The following is a 15452-nucleotide window of genomic DNA, read 5'->3' as shown; positions in this document are numbered from 1 at the left end:
TCCCGTGTGGGCCAGGCCCTCGGAGTTGGGGGCTGCCCCGCGGCCTCTAAACGGAAGGCAGAGCCGCACTTTCCCTGCTGTCAGGCAACAACAGCTCAGTACAGGGCCTAGCACACAATAGCTGTTCTCTGAAGGGAAAGAAAAGCCTGCTTGGGGCTTCTGTGGCCAGGAGCGGCCCCCTGCGTCCTGGGCGTGAAGAAAGTGGGGGTTCCCCCCGACTTTCCCCTCCTCCGGCTGCTCGGGACCTTCGCTCCCGCTGCAGCCCGCAGCCCCACCTCCCGTGGCTGACGAGGGCGGTGAAGGAAACTTCAGAGAACGACCCCCAGGACTCCTTTCTCCTTCCTTACTCAAGCAGTTTCTCTCTCGTAGAAAGTGGGCCCAAAAAAGCAGAAGAAAGAAAGAAGCTAACTCAACAGAACTGTCTGTGCGGGAGGAGCGGCCAGTTGGGAACCCTGTAACGGAAACTGTTAGAACAGCTTTGCACCCTCCTTAAAGGAAATAGATAATAAATCCTTCTCCGTTGGTGGATTTCTCGTTTCTCAGGATTCCAAAGCCGCCTGTGGTTTCAGTTATCTGCCCTCCAAACGAAGCTAGGGTCTGGGTTAGCCTCTGGCCACAGCCCTGGCGGAGGGAGGGCTTTATCTTCCGCAACAGCTACTACTGTGGGTGGGAACAAAAGAGGTGGTTGCTCTCGCTCCAGGCGAAGACAGCGAATCCACAGCAGTTCTCTGGGGGCCAGGGACTGTGCCTTTTGATTCTTTATAGCTCATTTCAGGCCCTGGGACCTGAACTGCCCTCAGGTATTTGTTGTGTGTAAGGTGGATAAATCACGTTTTAGTTGTGGTGTGTTGAAGGAGAAGGGGGAAAATGGAGTTTAGAACCCCAGGTTTTTCGGTGACACACCCTTGTTCTCAGCCCCGGAGGGATGTGAGTGAATCGGCAGAGCCGTGGGGCACACTCGTGCCTGGGGCCTAAGCTTGTGGCTTGGATCTCGAGAAGTCTGTGAGGCTCCAAGCAGTACTGTGTTTGCAGAGACAAAACTGAGAAATGAACTATCCTTCCTTTGTGGATTCACAAGGGAAAAAGACATGCATTCTTTAGGTTCCCTCTGTTCACACCAAATTCCCTCAAAAATCTGTTTGTAAAAAGGACAGGGGTCTCTTTTGACACATCAGAATGTTTTTTAAAAGCTCAACTGTCACCCTTTAGAGGTAGAACTTTGTCCAGCTCTTCAGCCCTACTTTCTTGCAATCTCTCCTTCCTTTCCTTCTCTACTACCCACCCCCCTTCTCTTCCGCTCTGTTTCCTGTTTCATTTTCTGGCTGCTGCTCCAACTGGAAAACAAGGAAGCTGAATCTTGTGCTCTCAAAGCTCTGGCTTGTCAGAATGGAAGAGGACTAGGTGGGGTGGGAGGGGTTCTGGGCCTTCAAGGCTGTGAGTAAGTAGTGGAGGAGGCAGCTCTCTCCAGTCTGCTTTTAGAGTCTGCAGCTAAAATGGAGCCTGCATCTACACAGGGAGCCCCTGAGCGGCCAGCACTGTGGGAGAGCTGGAGAGACAGGGACGTATCCCAGGGCTCCCAAAAGATTCTACACCGCCCAAACACTTCCATAAAGAAGCAGATATGCCACACCACCAAGAAACGGTTTCATAATACAAATCCCGGACCAAATTAAACAATGTAAGCAGTGCATCGCTGTTTCTAGACTCCTAGAATGTAAGAGACAGCATTTCTGTTTCTGAACTTGCCTGGCTCTGCTCTTGCTGTTTCCCCCGTTTGAAATGCTTCACTGCCGACCACTCTTTGGCCAACGCACTATATTCAGGTCTCAGCTGAAATGTCACCTCTTTGGAGAAGCTTTCTCTGTCTACCCAGCCACAACTACCGCTCTGTACTATCCCATCACTGTTCTGCTTTCATCATAGCACTTATTATCACCTGGTTGTCCTGTCCATGAATTTTCCTCATTTCATTGTCTGTTTTCCTCTTAGGGAATGCAAGCTCTATGAGAGCAGGGGCCTTGTTCACCAAAGTGTTACCAGCACTTAGAACAATGCCTTGCACATTGTGTGTACTCAGTAAGGAACTAGTGAATAAATCCGTTTGTTTAACCTGATACCTGCATTTTATGGATGAGGGAACTAAGGCTCGGGAAGAAGTGACTGGCCTGAAGTTACACAGCTGGGGGCAGAGGTGGGATTTGAATTCAGGTCTTCAGCCTCCCTGGCTGTTTTGTTTTGTTTTTTACCACCCCACAGTATTTTAATCTTTCTCAGGTTTACCTCTTTCCCTCTCTTCCTTTTTTTTCCCACACAACTAAGAGTCTTTACGGGCTATGCCGAGAATTCTACATAAGGCACACCAAGTCTTAACAGCTCCTACCTACTCTTTCCTCCATTAAATTACAGTTTTATCTTTTTGATTTGTTCAATGAAATAGGAGTGCCTACTATGTGATGGGGATGAGGCTGTAACACTAAGCAAGACAGATACAGTCCTTGTCCTCATGGAGATGATAGTATCATCTACCTTATGGATTTTATAGTGCTTGGCACAAAGTGCTTGATAAACATGAGCTGTTAGGTCCAGTGGTTAAGAATCTGCCTTCCAAGGCAGGGGACACGGGTTAAATCCCTGATTGGGGAACTAAGATCCCACATGCCGTGGGGCAACTAAGCCCACACGCCACAACTAGAGAGCCTGAGTGCCGCAACTACAGAGCCCACACACTCTGAAGCACGCACGCCACAACTAGAGAGAAGCCCATGCGCCGCAATGAAACATCCGACGTGCCACAACTAAGACCCGACGCAACCAAAAATAAATAAATAAATATTTTATTTTAAAAAAAGGTGCACTGTTACAACTCCCTGAACAAAAAGGGGAGCAAGTGATTTTCCCACTGAAGATGTGAAGGAAGTTTGGGAGTTCTCATGGAGCACTCACTTCCCTGGAGCAACCTGACGACTCATTTTTCTCTGTAGCTGCTTTGCTCTGCTGCCACATCTGGAGATGGCCTTGGCCATCTCTCAGTAACTCAGCTTCCAGACACCAAACTTTCCGTGGTCCTAATCTTAGGGGAATGACGGAGTAGCTGATCCTGATCTTGGCTTTGAGGCCAGGCCATTATGGGACAAAAGTGAGCACACTGGCCTCTGATTCTGTCACTGCCAGCTGTTAGCAGGCAGGGCTAATGCCTGTGATGACAGGCAGCTGTACCTTACCCAAACTTTATGCTACTTCTTTTCGTGCGGATTCTTTTCGTGGGCGTTCGTTGGCAGTTTCCAAGGATGCTGGATGACACTTAAATCCATGCTGAAACTAGGGGTGGCACCAGTCAGGTCTTGGACATTTACCAGAAGCATCCTTTTTGGCTCTGGCCATATATATCACTTGAGGATGCCCATCCACCCTGGGACAAGGACCCCACCCTTCCTCCCAATTTCAGGAGCCAAAATGCTGATCATTTAAAGGCCACGGATACTAGGTGTTTTTCACCCTTTCTTCGGTGTTTGCCTTTCGGTAGTTAGAAAACCTTGACCCCACCGAGAGGCCCAGTGGGAAGGGCCTTAGCCACTTGGGGGTGGTAGTGGCCGCAAGGCAAAAGAGCCAATGAGGTTGAGAGTATTGTTTAGGCTGGACTTGGCTGCTCTCCAGCCTTGAAAGAAGGTTACGGTCACTTGCGGGGCTGGGGAGGGAGGAGCCTGGGAAAAGAACTACTTACTGGCCACACCCCTGGGTTCTCTACTGGCGAGGTTCTATTTACTTCTCAAAAGCAAATTACTCACAGCTCAGTGGCTAGCAGCCCTTTCGGCCTGCGCCTGCGGTAACTCCAGTCAGAAACTGGACACCAGGCTAGGCTCCTCCTGCATTGCAGGAGAGCAGATGAAAAGAACCCAGGAAACCAAACTCCTAGGCAATGCTCCACACACAGCCCAGAAATGCAGTTTCTTGACTAGAAATTGGAGTTTCAGAAGCCCAGAGCAAAAATAGCCAAGAGCAGTATTACTCACCAAAATATAGATATGAAAAGCTTGCCATTTAGTTTTTTTCCAGAAGAGTCCTAGGAAGGCATCTTAGTTGACAAACGTTAGCCAATTGTCTCTATTTCCCCCTCTCTCAATGGAGACGTATGAATTACTCATTCCTGTCCCTGACCCAAATATTAACAACCACACTTAGTTTGATGAACACTTGACTGAAATTCCTGGGACAATTTTACCTCATGCTAAACACAGCAAAAAACGAATCTTGCCTGCTGTGCTCCACAGCTGGGTCCAGTTACTCCTGGTTGTTCTCCAACCCAGGAAGGAGGTGGAGTGTGGTGCATTAGGAAGAACTCGGGCCTTGGAGTCAGGGGGACCTTTGTGTGTGAACTCAAACAAGCTGCTTTCCTCAGCTGTAAAACGGGAGCCAGAATACTGACCTCACAGGCATGGGGCTGTTGTGGAATTATTTGATGTACTATGTCTGGTACACAAGTAGGTACTCAATAGAAATCTTTTGTCTTGTTTTGCTTCTAAGTGTCCACAATAATAGCATTTTCTCTGTTACTGTTTCTGGTTTCTCCATTGTCTCCCTAAGGAAGGAGATGAATAGAGAAGCTATATATTGCAACATTAGCCTTATAAATGTAACTGCATCTGGCCAACATCTACCATTTCATTCAGCAGCTACTTAGTAAGTGGCTACTACGTGCCAGGCTGTTCTGCAGGACAGGGATATAGCAATGAACCAAATAAATCCCCTGCCCTCAGAGAACTTACATTAATTACAGTGGAAGACAGTAGGTAAGTACAATATACAGTAAGCCAGATGGTAAAAAGTGCTATAAAGAAAAATCAAGCAGAGAAGGGAAATGAGGCAGGGGAACAGATTGCTATCTTATTTTATTATTTTTTTTGGCCGCACCACGCGGCATGCAGAGCTTCCCCAACCAGGGATCAGACCCGTGCCCCCTGCAGTGGAAGCACAGAGTCTCAACCACTGGACCACCAGGGAAGTCCCAGATTGCTATTTTAAATAAGGTGGCCAGGGAAAGATTCACCAAGCTGATATTTGAGCAAAGACCTGAAGGAGATGAGGACTTGAGCCATGCCATTTTATCTGGTGATAACAGCTCTATATGCTGGAACAAGCAATGGGGAAGAGAGAAGACCAAAGAGGTAACAGTAAGATAGATAACTGAGGGCCATTGTAGGTCACTACAAGGATCTGGACTTTTACTCAGAGTAAGGCTGAAGCACCGAAGGATTCTGACCTTAGGTTTTAAAGGGAGCATTCTGGTTGCTATGTTGAAAATAGGTTCAAACACCAGGCAAAGCAGAAGCAGGGAGGCCAGTTTGGAGGATATTTTGAGTTCAAGAAAGATATGATGGTGTCTTGAACTAGTGGTAGTAGCTGGACTGAGGATTATTTTTTGAAGAGAGCTAACAGACTGGATGTGGAAATGAAAGGAGTCAAGGATGTTTTTGGCCAAGCGATGGAGTTGCCATTTCCTGAGAAAACTATGGGAGAAGCAGGTTTCTAGGGGAAGACAGGGCATCTTAGGCATATTCATATTAAACTTTCAAGCAGAGATGTCAAGAAGGCAGCTGAGGGCTACCCTGGTGGCACAGTGGTTAGGGATCCGCCTGCCAATGCAGGGGACACGAATTCAAGCCCTGGTCCGGGAAGATCCCACATGCCATGGAGCAACTCGGCCCACATGCCACAACTACTGGGCCTGCGCTCTAAAGCCCATGAGCCACAACTACTGAAGCCCGTGCGCCTACAGCCCATGCTTTGCAACAAGAGAAGCCACCGCACGTGCACCACGATGAATAGTGGCCCCTGCTCGCTGCAACTAGGGAAAGCCCACGCGCAGCAACAGACCCAACGCAGCCATAAATAAATAAATAAATAGATAAATAGATTAAACATTTTTTTAAAAAGGCAGCTGAATGCTCTAATCTGGAATCAGGGAAGAGAGCTGGTCTGGAGAAATAAATGGTTAAGTTGGAGGCTGACTCCAGATAATGGTCTTTTAAAATATTTCTAAGAAAAATGGAGATCCTCCCTTTGCCAACTATTTCCAAAAGTTTTTTCCTAGAGTATCATCAATTTCTTTGGCTACTTAAACCCACTTTACTTCAAGAGGCTAACAAGCTTTTTATGCCTAGAACTTCTTCTGCAGGTAAAATCATCTCTACAGCTCTCTTAAAGTCAGACTTACACTGTGGAAGGTCAAGTGAATATGGTGCAGAAATGACAGGGTCCAGGATGCCACCATTTAGGGAGAGAGTATACCAAGGGGCACTCGCAAGGACAGGACCAGCTCCCCAACACCCCCAAAAGGGTCAAGATTTTAAACAGTTTAAAAATAAAAAGCTTCACAAACGTCTTACCAAGATTTAATGTACATTTATTCTTAACACGTGGAACATATAGTATAAAGATTTCATACTGAATAAATGATATTCATTAAGCCAAAAAAGGAAAAAAGGAGGAATTTACATCAAGTTTTAGCTACATTGTTTGAAATACAAATATGCAGATTTTATCACTGAAAAAATCTCAATTGTGTTTCTTCATCAGGAACTTCAACTGAACCTAGAACTTTTTCACACCTCGATTAGAAAGAAAACAAAACAAAACAAAAACCCAGAAAAAAATAAACTATAAGTTGATTGGCTGCTGAGACAGCAAGGACTTTTTACAGAGACCTGTACAGCATCGCACCAAGAGGGGCAATGTCTGGCAAGAGATTAAATAGCTGTGTCTCGCTTTGTGCAGGTCACCAACTTGTTAACTCGTCATACTATAAAGGGGTAGCTGGGAGGGGGTCCAAACTGTGGGGATCCAAGGGTATGTGCAATGTACAACGTCATATATATACACACGTGGCAGCGCAGCCGCTGCAGCTAAAGGTTAAAACCAGTTCTAAGAGGTGATCTCAGGGTTATTCATACAATCAAGGAGGAGAGAAAGAGGTCAGGGTGTTGTAGGTTCACACATGATACTTTGGGGGAAAAGCCTTTTTTTTTTTTTTCTCCTCAACGTTTAACTAAAAACATTTTTAAAAACTACAGCTTGCTGCTGACCCAGCGTTTTCTCTTGTTTCCATGTGAGACATTATTATTACAGTATGTTTACAGTATCAGGTGTACAGTACAGTACATGAAAGGGTCTACACTCTACTGCACAGGCCTCTCCAGTGAACAGGGTTTGTCCACAACTGCGAACTTCTCGGTTCCTGCAAGATTGTGAATGTACAACAATAAACCACACACAGTTCAGCAGTCACCATTTTTGTCCTTCAGGGTTTTTTTTTTGTTTTTTTTTTCTTTTTTTTTGTTTTTTTGTTTTTTGTTTTTTTTAACCATTAAAAACATTATGAAATGTGGCATCCCCTTGATGCAAGGACTGGGAAAGCCATTTTTATTTTTATTTTTTTTTCCCCAAACTCACTGTAAACGACAGTAACTTTGGTTAAAATAAAAAAAGTCTTCTATGTAGGCAGAGCTTTGTCTTTTCAAATAGGGCAGGGTCCTGAGGGGAGTAAAGTGAGGACAGGGAATAGAAAGATCGGGAGGAAGAAGGGGCGAGAAGGAAGAGAAAAGAGAAATAGGAGAGACTTTTTTTCCAAGGGAGAAGCTGGACAGCACAGGGTAAACTGGATTCTGAGGTGGTTTTGCATAAATAAAGGGCAACAGTCAGTTTCTAAGTTCTCCACACACGCACACGCACACAGGGAGGGAGGTGTCCCACGGCTGTCATGACTGGCCAATCAAAAACAGTACATCGCAAATGACTTGTGAAACCAATGAGTTCATCAACGGTGATACCGAGATGTCCAACAGCCGTGACTCATACAGCGTGAACTCCGAGTGGTTCTCGTCCACCTTGGCCAGGGCCAGCAGCGCACGGGCAGCCCGTCGCATCATGTCCACACTAGTTGGCTCAAAGGGCGGGTTCTGCATGTGGAGCAGGCTGGCCTGGCTCTGCTGGAACTGTGTGGCAGCAAGGCTATCCTCCAGGAAGCCCAGGAGGTTGCCGATGCTGCCTTTCTGCACTGCAATGGCACGGGCCGCCAGGCTGTCACCCTGTGCCAGGTTGGCTAGCAGTACCACAGCCATCTCCCGGCACACCGGGTTCTTTCGGTCACTGAGGAAGCGCACCATGGTGCTGTACAACTTCTCCAGGCGGCTGAAGGGGGGTGTGGCCAGGATCAGGTCCACATTGTTGTCCTGGATGCTGAGTTTGCTGAGGGTTTCCAAGACCAGTCTCTGTGGGGAGAGGACGGCGTTGGGGCCCAGGGTGGAGAAGGGGTCCTGGGCTTCAGCTGAAGGGCAGACTGCCCAGTGTAGGAGTCCATCCAGGACAGGCAGGCAAATGCTCTCGGGGTATGGGGAGAGGTCCAACTGCCCCGAAATGTTGGCGAGCGTGACCAAGGTGTTTTCCCGAAGCATCTCCAAGCAGTCCCACCACCACTCCACTTTGTTGCAGCTCACCCCTTGGTCCTGCTCCTCCTCCTTCTCGTAAGTCAGTGGCGCCTGCTTCCGTTCCGGGTGCTTGTGGTGCAGAAGGATCAGCTTGCCCAGGATGAGCAGCAGCCCCGGGTGCTTGGACATCTCAAAGTCGTTGCCTGGCACAAATGACAGACTTCGGATGGTATTGGAGACACAGACGCAGCGTTTGGCAAGGGAATCCTGCCAGTCCAGAAGGGTACACAGTGGGGTCTCATCTTTACTGTGGGGTTCATCCTCTAGGATCTTGATGTTCCGATGGCTCTGTGCTGGGCTGATGCCAAATGGAAACTTGCTGCTTTCCTTGGTGGCCTCTACACTCTTAGCTCCCTCCTCGGTCAGTGTGCTAGACCGGGTGGACAACATGTCATCCATAGTGGCTGTGATCCGTTTTTCTGGGGGGCCATCAGTCGGGGGGCCCTCCTGCTCTGTTGTCCCTGGTGTACCCTCTACTGCTGTGACATACTTCCGAGTGACTGGTGGGCAGGGTACATGAGGCCGGGAAGGCAGCAGCTCTGTTTTGCTCTCAAAGTGGGTCTGGATATGCTCAGTGGTGTCCCCCCCACCAATCCGCCAGTGCAGCAAGCCACTGTCAAACTCCTGCACGCGCCCAAGCTTATCTGAGCAGTCCACCACGAACGGGTCATTCTTTTGCACGATCTTTACTGGAAGCCTGTCAAACTTACTAATCAGTTTCTCCTCACTATTCTCTGAGGCGGCTTTGTCCTTGCCCGCAAAGGCCATCTCCTCATCATTTTCAATTACTTCCTCCTCTTCTTCCTCCTCTAGTTTGGGACCTAGAAGGTCTTCCTCCTCCACCCCCTCCATAGGAGCTGGACTAGACGCTTTGCTGAATCTCCCAGGGTCCAGTAGTGTTCTCTGTCCTGGGTCACCCACCTCATACTCCTTTAAAATGCCAAAGATCTCAATCAGGCAACGTCGGAAATATTCCACAAGGAGCTCTAGCAACCCTGGGAGCTAGAAGAGAAAGAACAGGAAATAAATTAAGGGAGAAAAGTGGGCTAAGAAGAGAATCCTTGACTTGAGAGGCCTGCCAAGGTCTTCTATCTAATCTCCCCTCTTCCCTTCTAGGTCAGATGTCTGTATCACTGGGAGAGTCAGAGTTCTCCTTTCCCAAAGGCTCTCCACAAAGCAAGTCATTTGAACTCTCCTCTGCTTAGCACAAAATTCTTCCTTCTGCCCAAACAATCTTCACACAAGCCTGCTTCAGCAGATGGACCACTGACCAGCAACCCTGCACCTCACCTACCAGTGCCACCCACCTCTCAGCCACACCTTTCTCAACCAATTTCTGCTTCTCTTCACCAGGCCCAGTTTCCTACCCGTTGGTCACTGCCATTGTCCCTCTTAGGACACTCTCTACATTCCATTGCCAAGTGGAGCCCAAGGCTAGGCATGGTGGGATAACACCTTCCAACACAATGCAGGGTGGACAGATGTTCATTTGCTCTCTTCCCCAAGCTCCCCAACTTTTCCAGGAGGCTGGACCTCTGTGCGTCATGTAACATAATGAGTGGGATGAGGCTTATATTCTCTAAACACTGTTCCAAGCTGGTGCTAGACAGACCCAAATCTCAGCTTAGATTCTGTACAGGCCATTTACTACTCCCAGCAGAAAACATTAATCTCCAGTCAGATTAATCTCTGGCTAAAGAGTATAGCAGAAAGGAAAAAATAGGGCTTTAGACTTAAAAAAAGATCCAGGTTTGAATTCTGGCTTTTCCAGGAACTATCTGTATGATTTAAACTCTCTGAGCTGTAGCTTTCCTATCTTTCCACTGAAAATGATGCACATTCCTAAACTTTACAGGGTTGTTCTAACGTCTAAATGGAATATGTCAAGTGCCTGGCTTATGGAAATTGCTCAATCAATATTTGTTCCTTTTCTTTCTCATGGGAAGCAGGCTTTGGATTCAGAAAGACTGCTAACAGCTGTGTGAACCTGGGCAAAGATAAGACTCTGAGCCTATTTACTCATCTAAGAGGCCACATCTGCCTCAGAAGGCTGCAGTGAGGATGACACAAAAGAAAATATGAAGTACCTCGCACAAAGTGAGGGCACAGTAAATGGGGACTATTAATAACGATGCCCCCCTAGTCAACTCCTAAACAGATGGGCTGGTAGGTGCTGAGGATGATCAAAAGAAAGAGTAGGATAGTGCAGCAGAAACTCTTCCCAGTTGAGAAAACTCCAGGTGCGTGTCTATGGAGAAAAGGTCTGGAAAACCACCTCTACATTAACTGCCCCCCCAGCCCCCGCCCAGCAGCGTGCACTTCTTTACCCTTCCCATTCTACACCTTAGGAAAAATGGGATCAAGAAAGACCTCTTCTATTCGGAGTGGATGAAGAAAGAAAGGGAAAATAAAGAAACTGCTCTACTCACTGACAGACAACAGGTTCTTCTTGGTAGTCTAAAAAATATGGTGTCCTCACTGACGTCAACAGAATCTGCATTTCTTACCAATACCAACAAGTTTCTCCCTTTGAAGTCAATCCTGATTGACTAAATTACACAATTATTGTTCTCAGTATTCTAGGCCCATGGCTGGTGGCAAAGTACTGGCATAGAAGGTATCAGACAGCAAGTGAGAGAAAGGAGACCATGTTGGCCAGGGATGGCTTAATTCCCTGGTCACTTAGCATCATCTCCTTCAAGAAGGTCCCAGGCCCTCCCAATCTTCCCCGGGCACCTGTACTCACCTGACTGAGGTTGAAAGTCATGATGCTGTTGTCATCATACAGCAGGATGTTAATGGTGTCTAATGCCCACGTGCTCTCTGCCAGCAGCCCAGACTTGAGGGACATCATTACCCGCCATGCCTCCGGGGTTCCTGAAATAAACCTCCACGTCGTCCATCCACCAAGCCCAGGTTGGCAGGAGGCACCCCCCACCCCAGAGCTGGCTCATCAGTCAGGCTACTCTGAAGAGAACACATGGTGAGAGGCAGTTCCAATCTGGGAGATGACACACATCTGCCCCTCATGGCTTCTAGGCTCTCTTAGGACATCACTGTGTGGCAATTCCTTTAGTAAAGCCTGACATCAGCTGATTTCTTCCTTTACCCAAAGTTCTTTGGCTCTACTTTAGTCAACACTGGACCAGATTTTAATTCACCCAGAACATCAGGATGGAGAGAGAACAATGAACAAGATGTAAAGAGGCAGATTAAGCAACCCAATCAAGGAGGTCTCCTTACCGATGTCTTTCATCGTGAGCCGCCTCCTCTGCTTCAACACAGGCTGTGTGGCTTCAACAGAGCCAGGTGGGAAGGTGATGTCCCGCCGAATCATAGGGGGCTGCACAGGGGCAGGTGCTATGTGTGAGGCAGGTACTGGGGGACCTGCCTTCTGCATCTTCATCCCGGAGTGCAGGAATGGAGACTTGCTAGGAGAGGTGCGGTTCTCCATTGGCCGGGGCAGGGGAGCAGGGCTGGATACCTGAGGAATGTGATTCTGCATGCTTGGTGGGGGCTGGTAGTTGGATGGAGGGGGCCTTGTCATGGGGGGCACGGGGGCAGAAGGACCATATGGGGGCTGGCGTGTGCCATGGGAAGGCCATGGGCCTTCATGGTTGGCTCTCTGATCCGTGTGCAGCATTTCATCTGTTCGGTTCACGCCATGATAGGCAGCACCTTGCGGGGCAGAGCCCGTGCTCTGCCTGTTGGCGTAACTGTAGGTCATGTCATTACGCCCCTGCCACATGGTGCCTTGCTGAGCAACCTCAGCCGATGCCTGTATGGGGCCGCCCATCATCTGCGGTGGCATGTTCTGCTGGGCACTGGAGCCAGGGGGTGCTGAGACACGGTCTCGGCCAAACTGGAATGGAAACTGGTTCTGGGGGCCGCCTGCTGGTCGGCGCTCAGTAGCAGCAGTGGCAGGATAGGCATTGCCATACTGGTTGTACACATCTTGCTGAGGGGAAGGCTGAGCAGCTTGTTGCTGGCTGGCAGGCTGGGGCTGGGCTGGGGGCAACTGCTGCTGCTGGGGCTGCCCCTGCCCCGTGCTGTACGGCACACTGTACATCTCCCCTTCGTGCCTCTTGGCAGGAGGGCCATATGTGCCATCCATCGGCCGCTTGTAATTCTAAGACGGGGACAAGCACAGGAAAGGTTAATACTCTGCACTCAGGGACACAAGACCCACAGCTGCCCAGATGCTACACCAGACACCTGCTGGGCTTACTTCTGCCCCTCTAGAAGAGAGGACACAGACTCCAAGGGAACAAAGGAATCACCTTTATGAGTTATCTTTTGAAGTTGTTTCTGAAAGCAAGAATCATTCTCTATTCCCTCTGGCTCTCCCTTGCTCTAAGTAGAAAAATGTGGAAAAGTTCAAAACTCAAAATAAGGCCTTTTTCTAACCCTTTTGGAGAACTAGAGACGGGACTAGACTCCAAACAGGGAAGAGACTGAGGGCCTGGCTCTTCAGACAGAAGCGGCCATCGGGGTGGGAGAAGAACACCAGAGAATCTAAAGTGGACTTCACAGACTGCACAACTTAGCCTTCTAACTGGCTCTCGGGGGAACCTGTGTGTCAGCTCACCCGCTACCCTCCTCACCTGCTGCTGCTGCTGATACATCGTGGTCTGCTGGCTGGGGAAGGGGCTGCTGGAAGGGGTGCCTTGAGCGGAGAACTGATTGCCATAGGAATCATGTCTGCAGGAAGGAGAGAAACAGAGGATCAGGGTGGCAAGTGGGGAAGCCTGAGCCACAGTGGCACTGAGACCAGGTTTTACTTACCGTTGCTGCTGCGGCTGCGGCTGCGGCTGCGGCTGTGCGGGGTAACGGCTAGGAGAATACATCCCCGAGTCTGGGTTGGAAGGCATGAGATTCGGCTGTGGGGCTGCAGTGCCCATGTTTCCCTCGGGTCCTATTCCGGGCTCCGTCCTAAACAAAATTGGAGAAGCAGGTTGAGTCCATGATAGTTGTGGGGTGCTGGTGTGGGACAGGGGTGGGAGGTGGGGCGTGCTTACCTCACTCTGTCATAAGGACCTCCATAGGGATAGTGCTGTCGCGGTCCCATCGCCACATTTCCCAGCCCAGGGCCGGCAGCTCGACTGTAGGGGTCCCCCATCCCGCCGTTAGGGCCCTGACCTGAGGACATGAAGGGATCACTCCCCGGAGCTAAGAGCAAAAGGGAAGATGATGAGCAAACTGGTTCGTCAGTAGGCCTAGCAGCCTATACCTTGCCTGCCCCAAAGACCCAGGCCCTCTTCAGAGCTCAGGTTTGTACCAGGTCTTTAACAGAGATCTAAAATGGCCCCAACCAGGGCTTCCCTGGTGGCGCAGCGGTTGAGAGTCCGCCTGCCAATGCAAGGGACGCGGGTTTGTGCCCCGGTCTGGGAAGATCCCACATGCCGCGGAGCGGCTGGGCCCGTGAGCCATGGCCGCTGAGCCTGCGCGTCCGAAGCCTGTGCTCCGCAACGGGAGAGGCCACAACAGTGAGAGGCCCGCGTACCGCAAAAAAAAAATAAAATAAAATAAAATGGCCCCAACCAGCAAAGAAGACACACTGATAAAGGGATGACAAGGTGAGGCCAGGGAGAGGGAGACAAGAAGGGAGGATGGCTTGACAAGAAACCTTAAATCACTCTCAAGTCTACCCACCGCCCCCGCAATTCCCCGTCCTCAAGGAAGTAAGGCAAACAGCAGCTGGTCACCTTTCCTCATGCTGCCATAAGGATCCTTATTTGGCTCGTAGGACATGCGCCCCATCATGTCAGAGGTATTCATACTGGGCTGGTACCCAGGGTTTGGAGTCATGGAATTCCGCTTTTGGAATGTGGGGTCACTTCCATCAGGAAAGGCATCCTGGATCCCGACCGAATTGCTCCTGCTCCAGAGTGAGGAAAGCCAATTAGACCCCAAATAAAGGAATTCCTCCAATAATGCAAGGCACATGGGAGTCACTGGTTGGACAGGCAGAGCAGGGACCGCCCTGGGCTGCACAGGAGCTCATGCACTTCTGTCCAGGATCCCCCAAACCACCTGTCCCTGCTCCAGGCCTTACCTCATGCCTGGCAAGGGGGGGATCTGGCTGTGTGGTGTGGATGCTGGAGTTGGTGGCTTCAGGTCTCCCCCTTCTGCCATGGAACTGCTGGTTGACTGAGGTGTCTGTGGCCCCTGCATTGACCCTGATCCCGCTGTGGACAGAGATGCAGGGTGAGCAGGAAAGTGTTTAACTCTCACAGCAACACACAAATGCCCTAGGATCTCTTTGAAGCAGATCATTATAAGGCTAGAACTAGGGTTCTTTAAAACCTAAATAACCCTCCTCAAGAGAGGATCTGCAAGGCCAGTAATAAAGAAGGAAATCTGAGAGCGCTATCGCTTTTTGCTGCTGTTCACATTTGGAGACCAGGAGTGGTGTGGTGATGCCATCAACATGCTGGTGATTCCTTGAGTCTGTCAGCTTCCCTGACTACTTTTCTTTACTTCCCCCAAGGACCCTACCTAACCTATTACACATTGTTATGCTGGTACACAAGCTCCCAGTAAGAGGCCCTGGAATGCTAGAGATGGGGAGGTTCCATCTTGCCCCAAACCTGCAGAACACTGCAGGAGCCCAGGAACTCCTATTCTCAAGCATCTAACCCAGTGGCACTTGTGCAGTTTCAAATGTTCCCTTAAGCTGATGAGCACAGAACTACCCATAATTAATGTTTCCATTAGCTACCATTCCCAGCAGCAGATATCCCACTGATTAGGCCTCCCCAGCTGATGAGTCATCTCAGGCACTCACTATACCCTCAGAGGTCAACACCAGGGCGCATGTGTTTACACCCACCTTCTAGGAGCCCTGGCCTTCTTCCCTCCCCATGCTTGTCCAGGCCCCATCCTCCTCTCAGAAAGCAGGGTGGGCAGAGGCACTCCCAGCAGAGAGCTCCATTCATGTTCCCTCCCCACCCCCTCCTTCCCATTCATTAC

The 15452-nt window shown here is 49.5% G+C and overlaps 1 protein-coding gene across 2 annotated transcripts in view; it reads right to left on the bottom strand.

Moving 5' to 3' along the window:
* Window positions 1–6165: 6165 nt before the first annotated feature.
* The window catches only part of ARID1A (AT-rich interaction domain 1A), a 71733-nt gene continuing 62446 nt past the window's right edge, over window positions 6166–15452 (bottom strand). The window contains exons 13-20 of one of the 2 annotated variants that reach the window (XM_079938807.1): window positions 14536–14668; window positions 14186–14361; window positions 13499–13649; window positions 13266–13412; window positions 13085–13181; window positions 11724–12609; window positions 11227–11357; window positions 6166–9482 (exon numbers count right to left, since the gene is read on the bottom strand). In XM_079938807.1, the coding sequence (XP_079794933.1) occupies window positions 7752–9482; window positions 11227–11357; window positions 11724–12609; window positions 13085–13181; window positions 13266–13412; window positions 13499–13649; window positions 14186–14361; window positions 14536–14668 (3452 nt within the window). In that variant the 3' untranslated portion in view covers window positions 6166–7751. The remainder of the gene's footprint in view (window positions 9483–11226; window positions 11358–11723; window positions 12610–13084; window positions 13182–13265; window positions 13413–13498; window positions 13650–14185; window positions 14362–14535; window positions 14669–15452) is intronic. The other variant, XM_079938806.1, reaches the window with a different exon arrangement.

The sequence above is a fragment of the Stenella coeruleoalba genome, assembly GCF_951394435.1.
Source record: "Stenella coeruleoalba genome assembly, chromosome: 1".
Classification (NCBI taxonomy): domain Eukaryota; kingdom Metazoa; phylum Chordata; class Mammalia; order Artiodactyla; family Delphinidae; genus Stenella; species Stenella coeruleoalba.
This window is presented reverse-complemented; position numbering and strand designations above follow the sequence as displayed.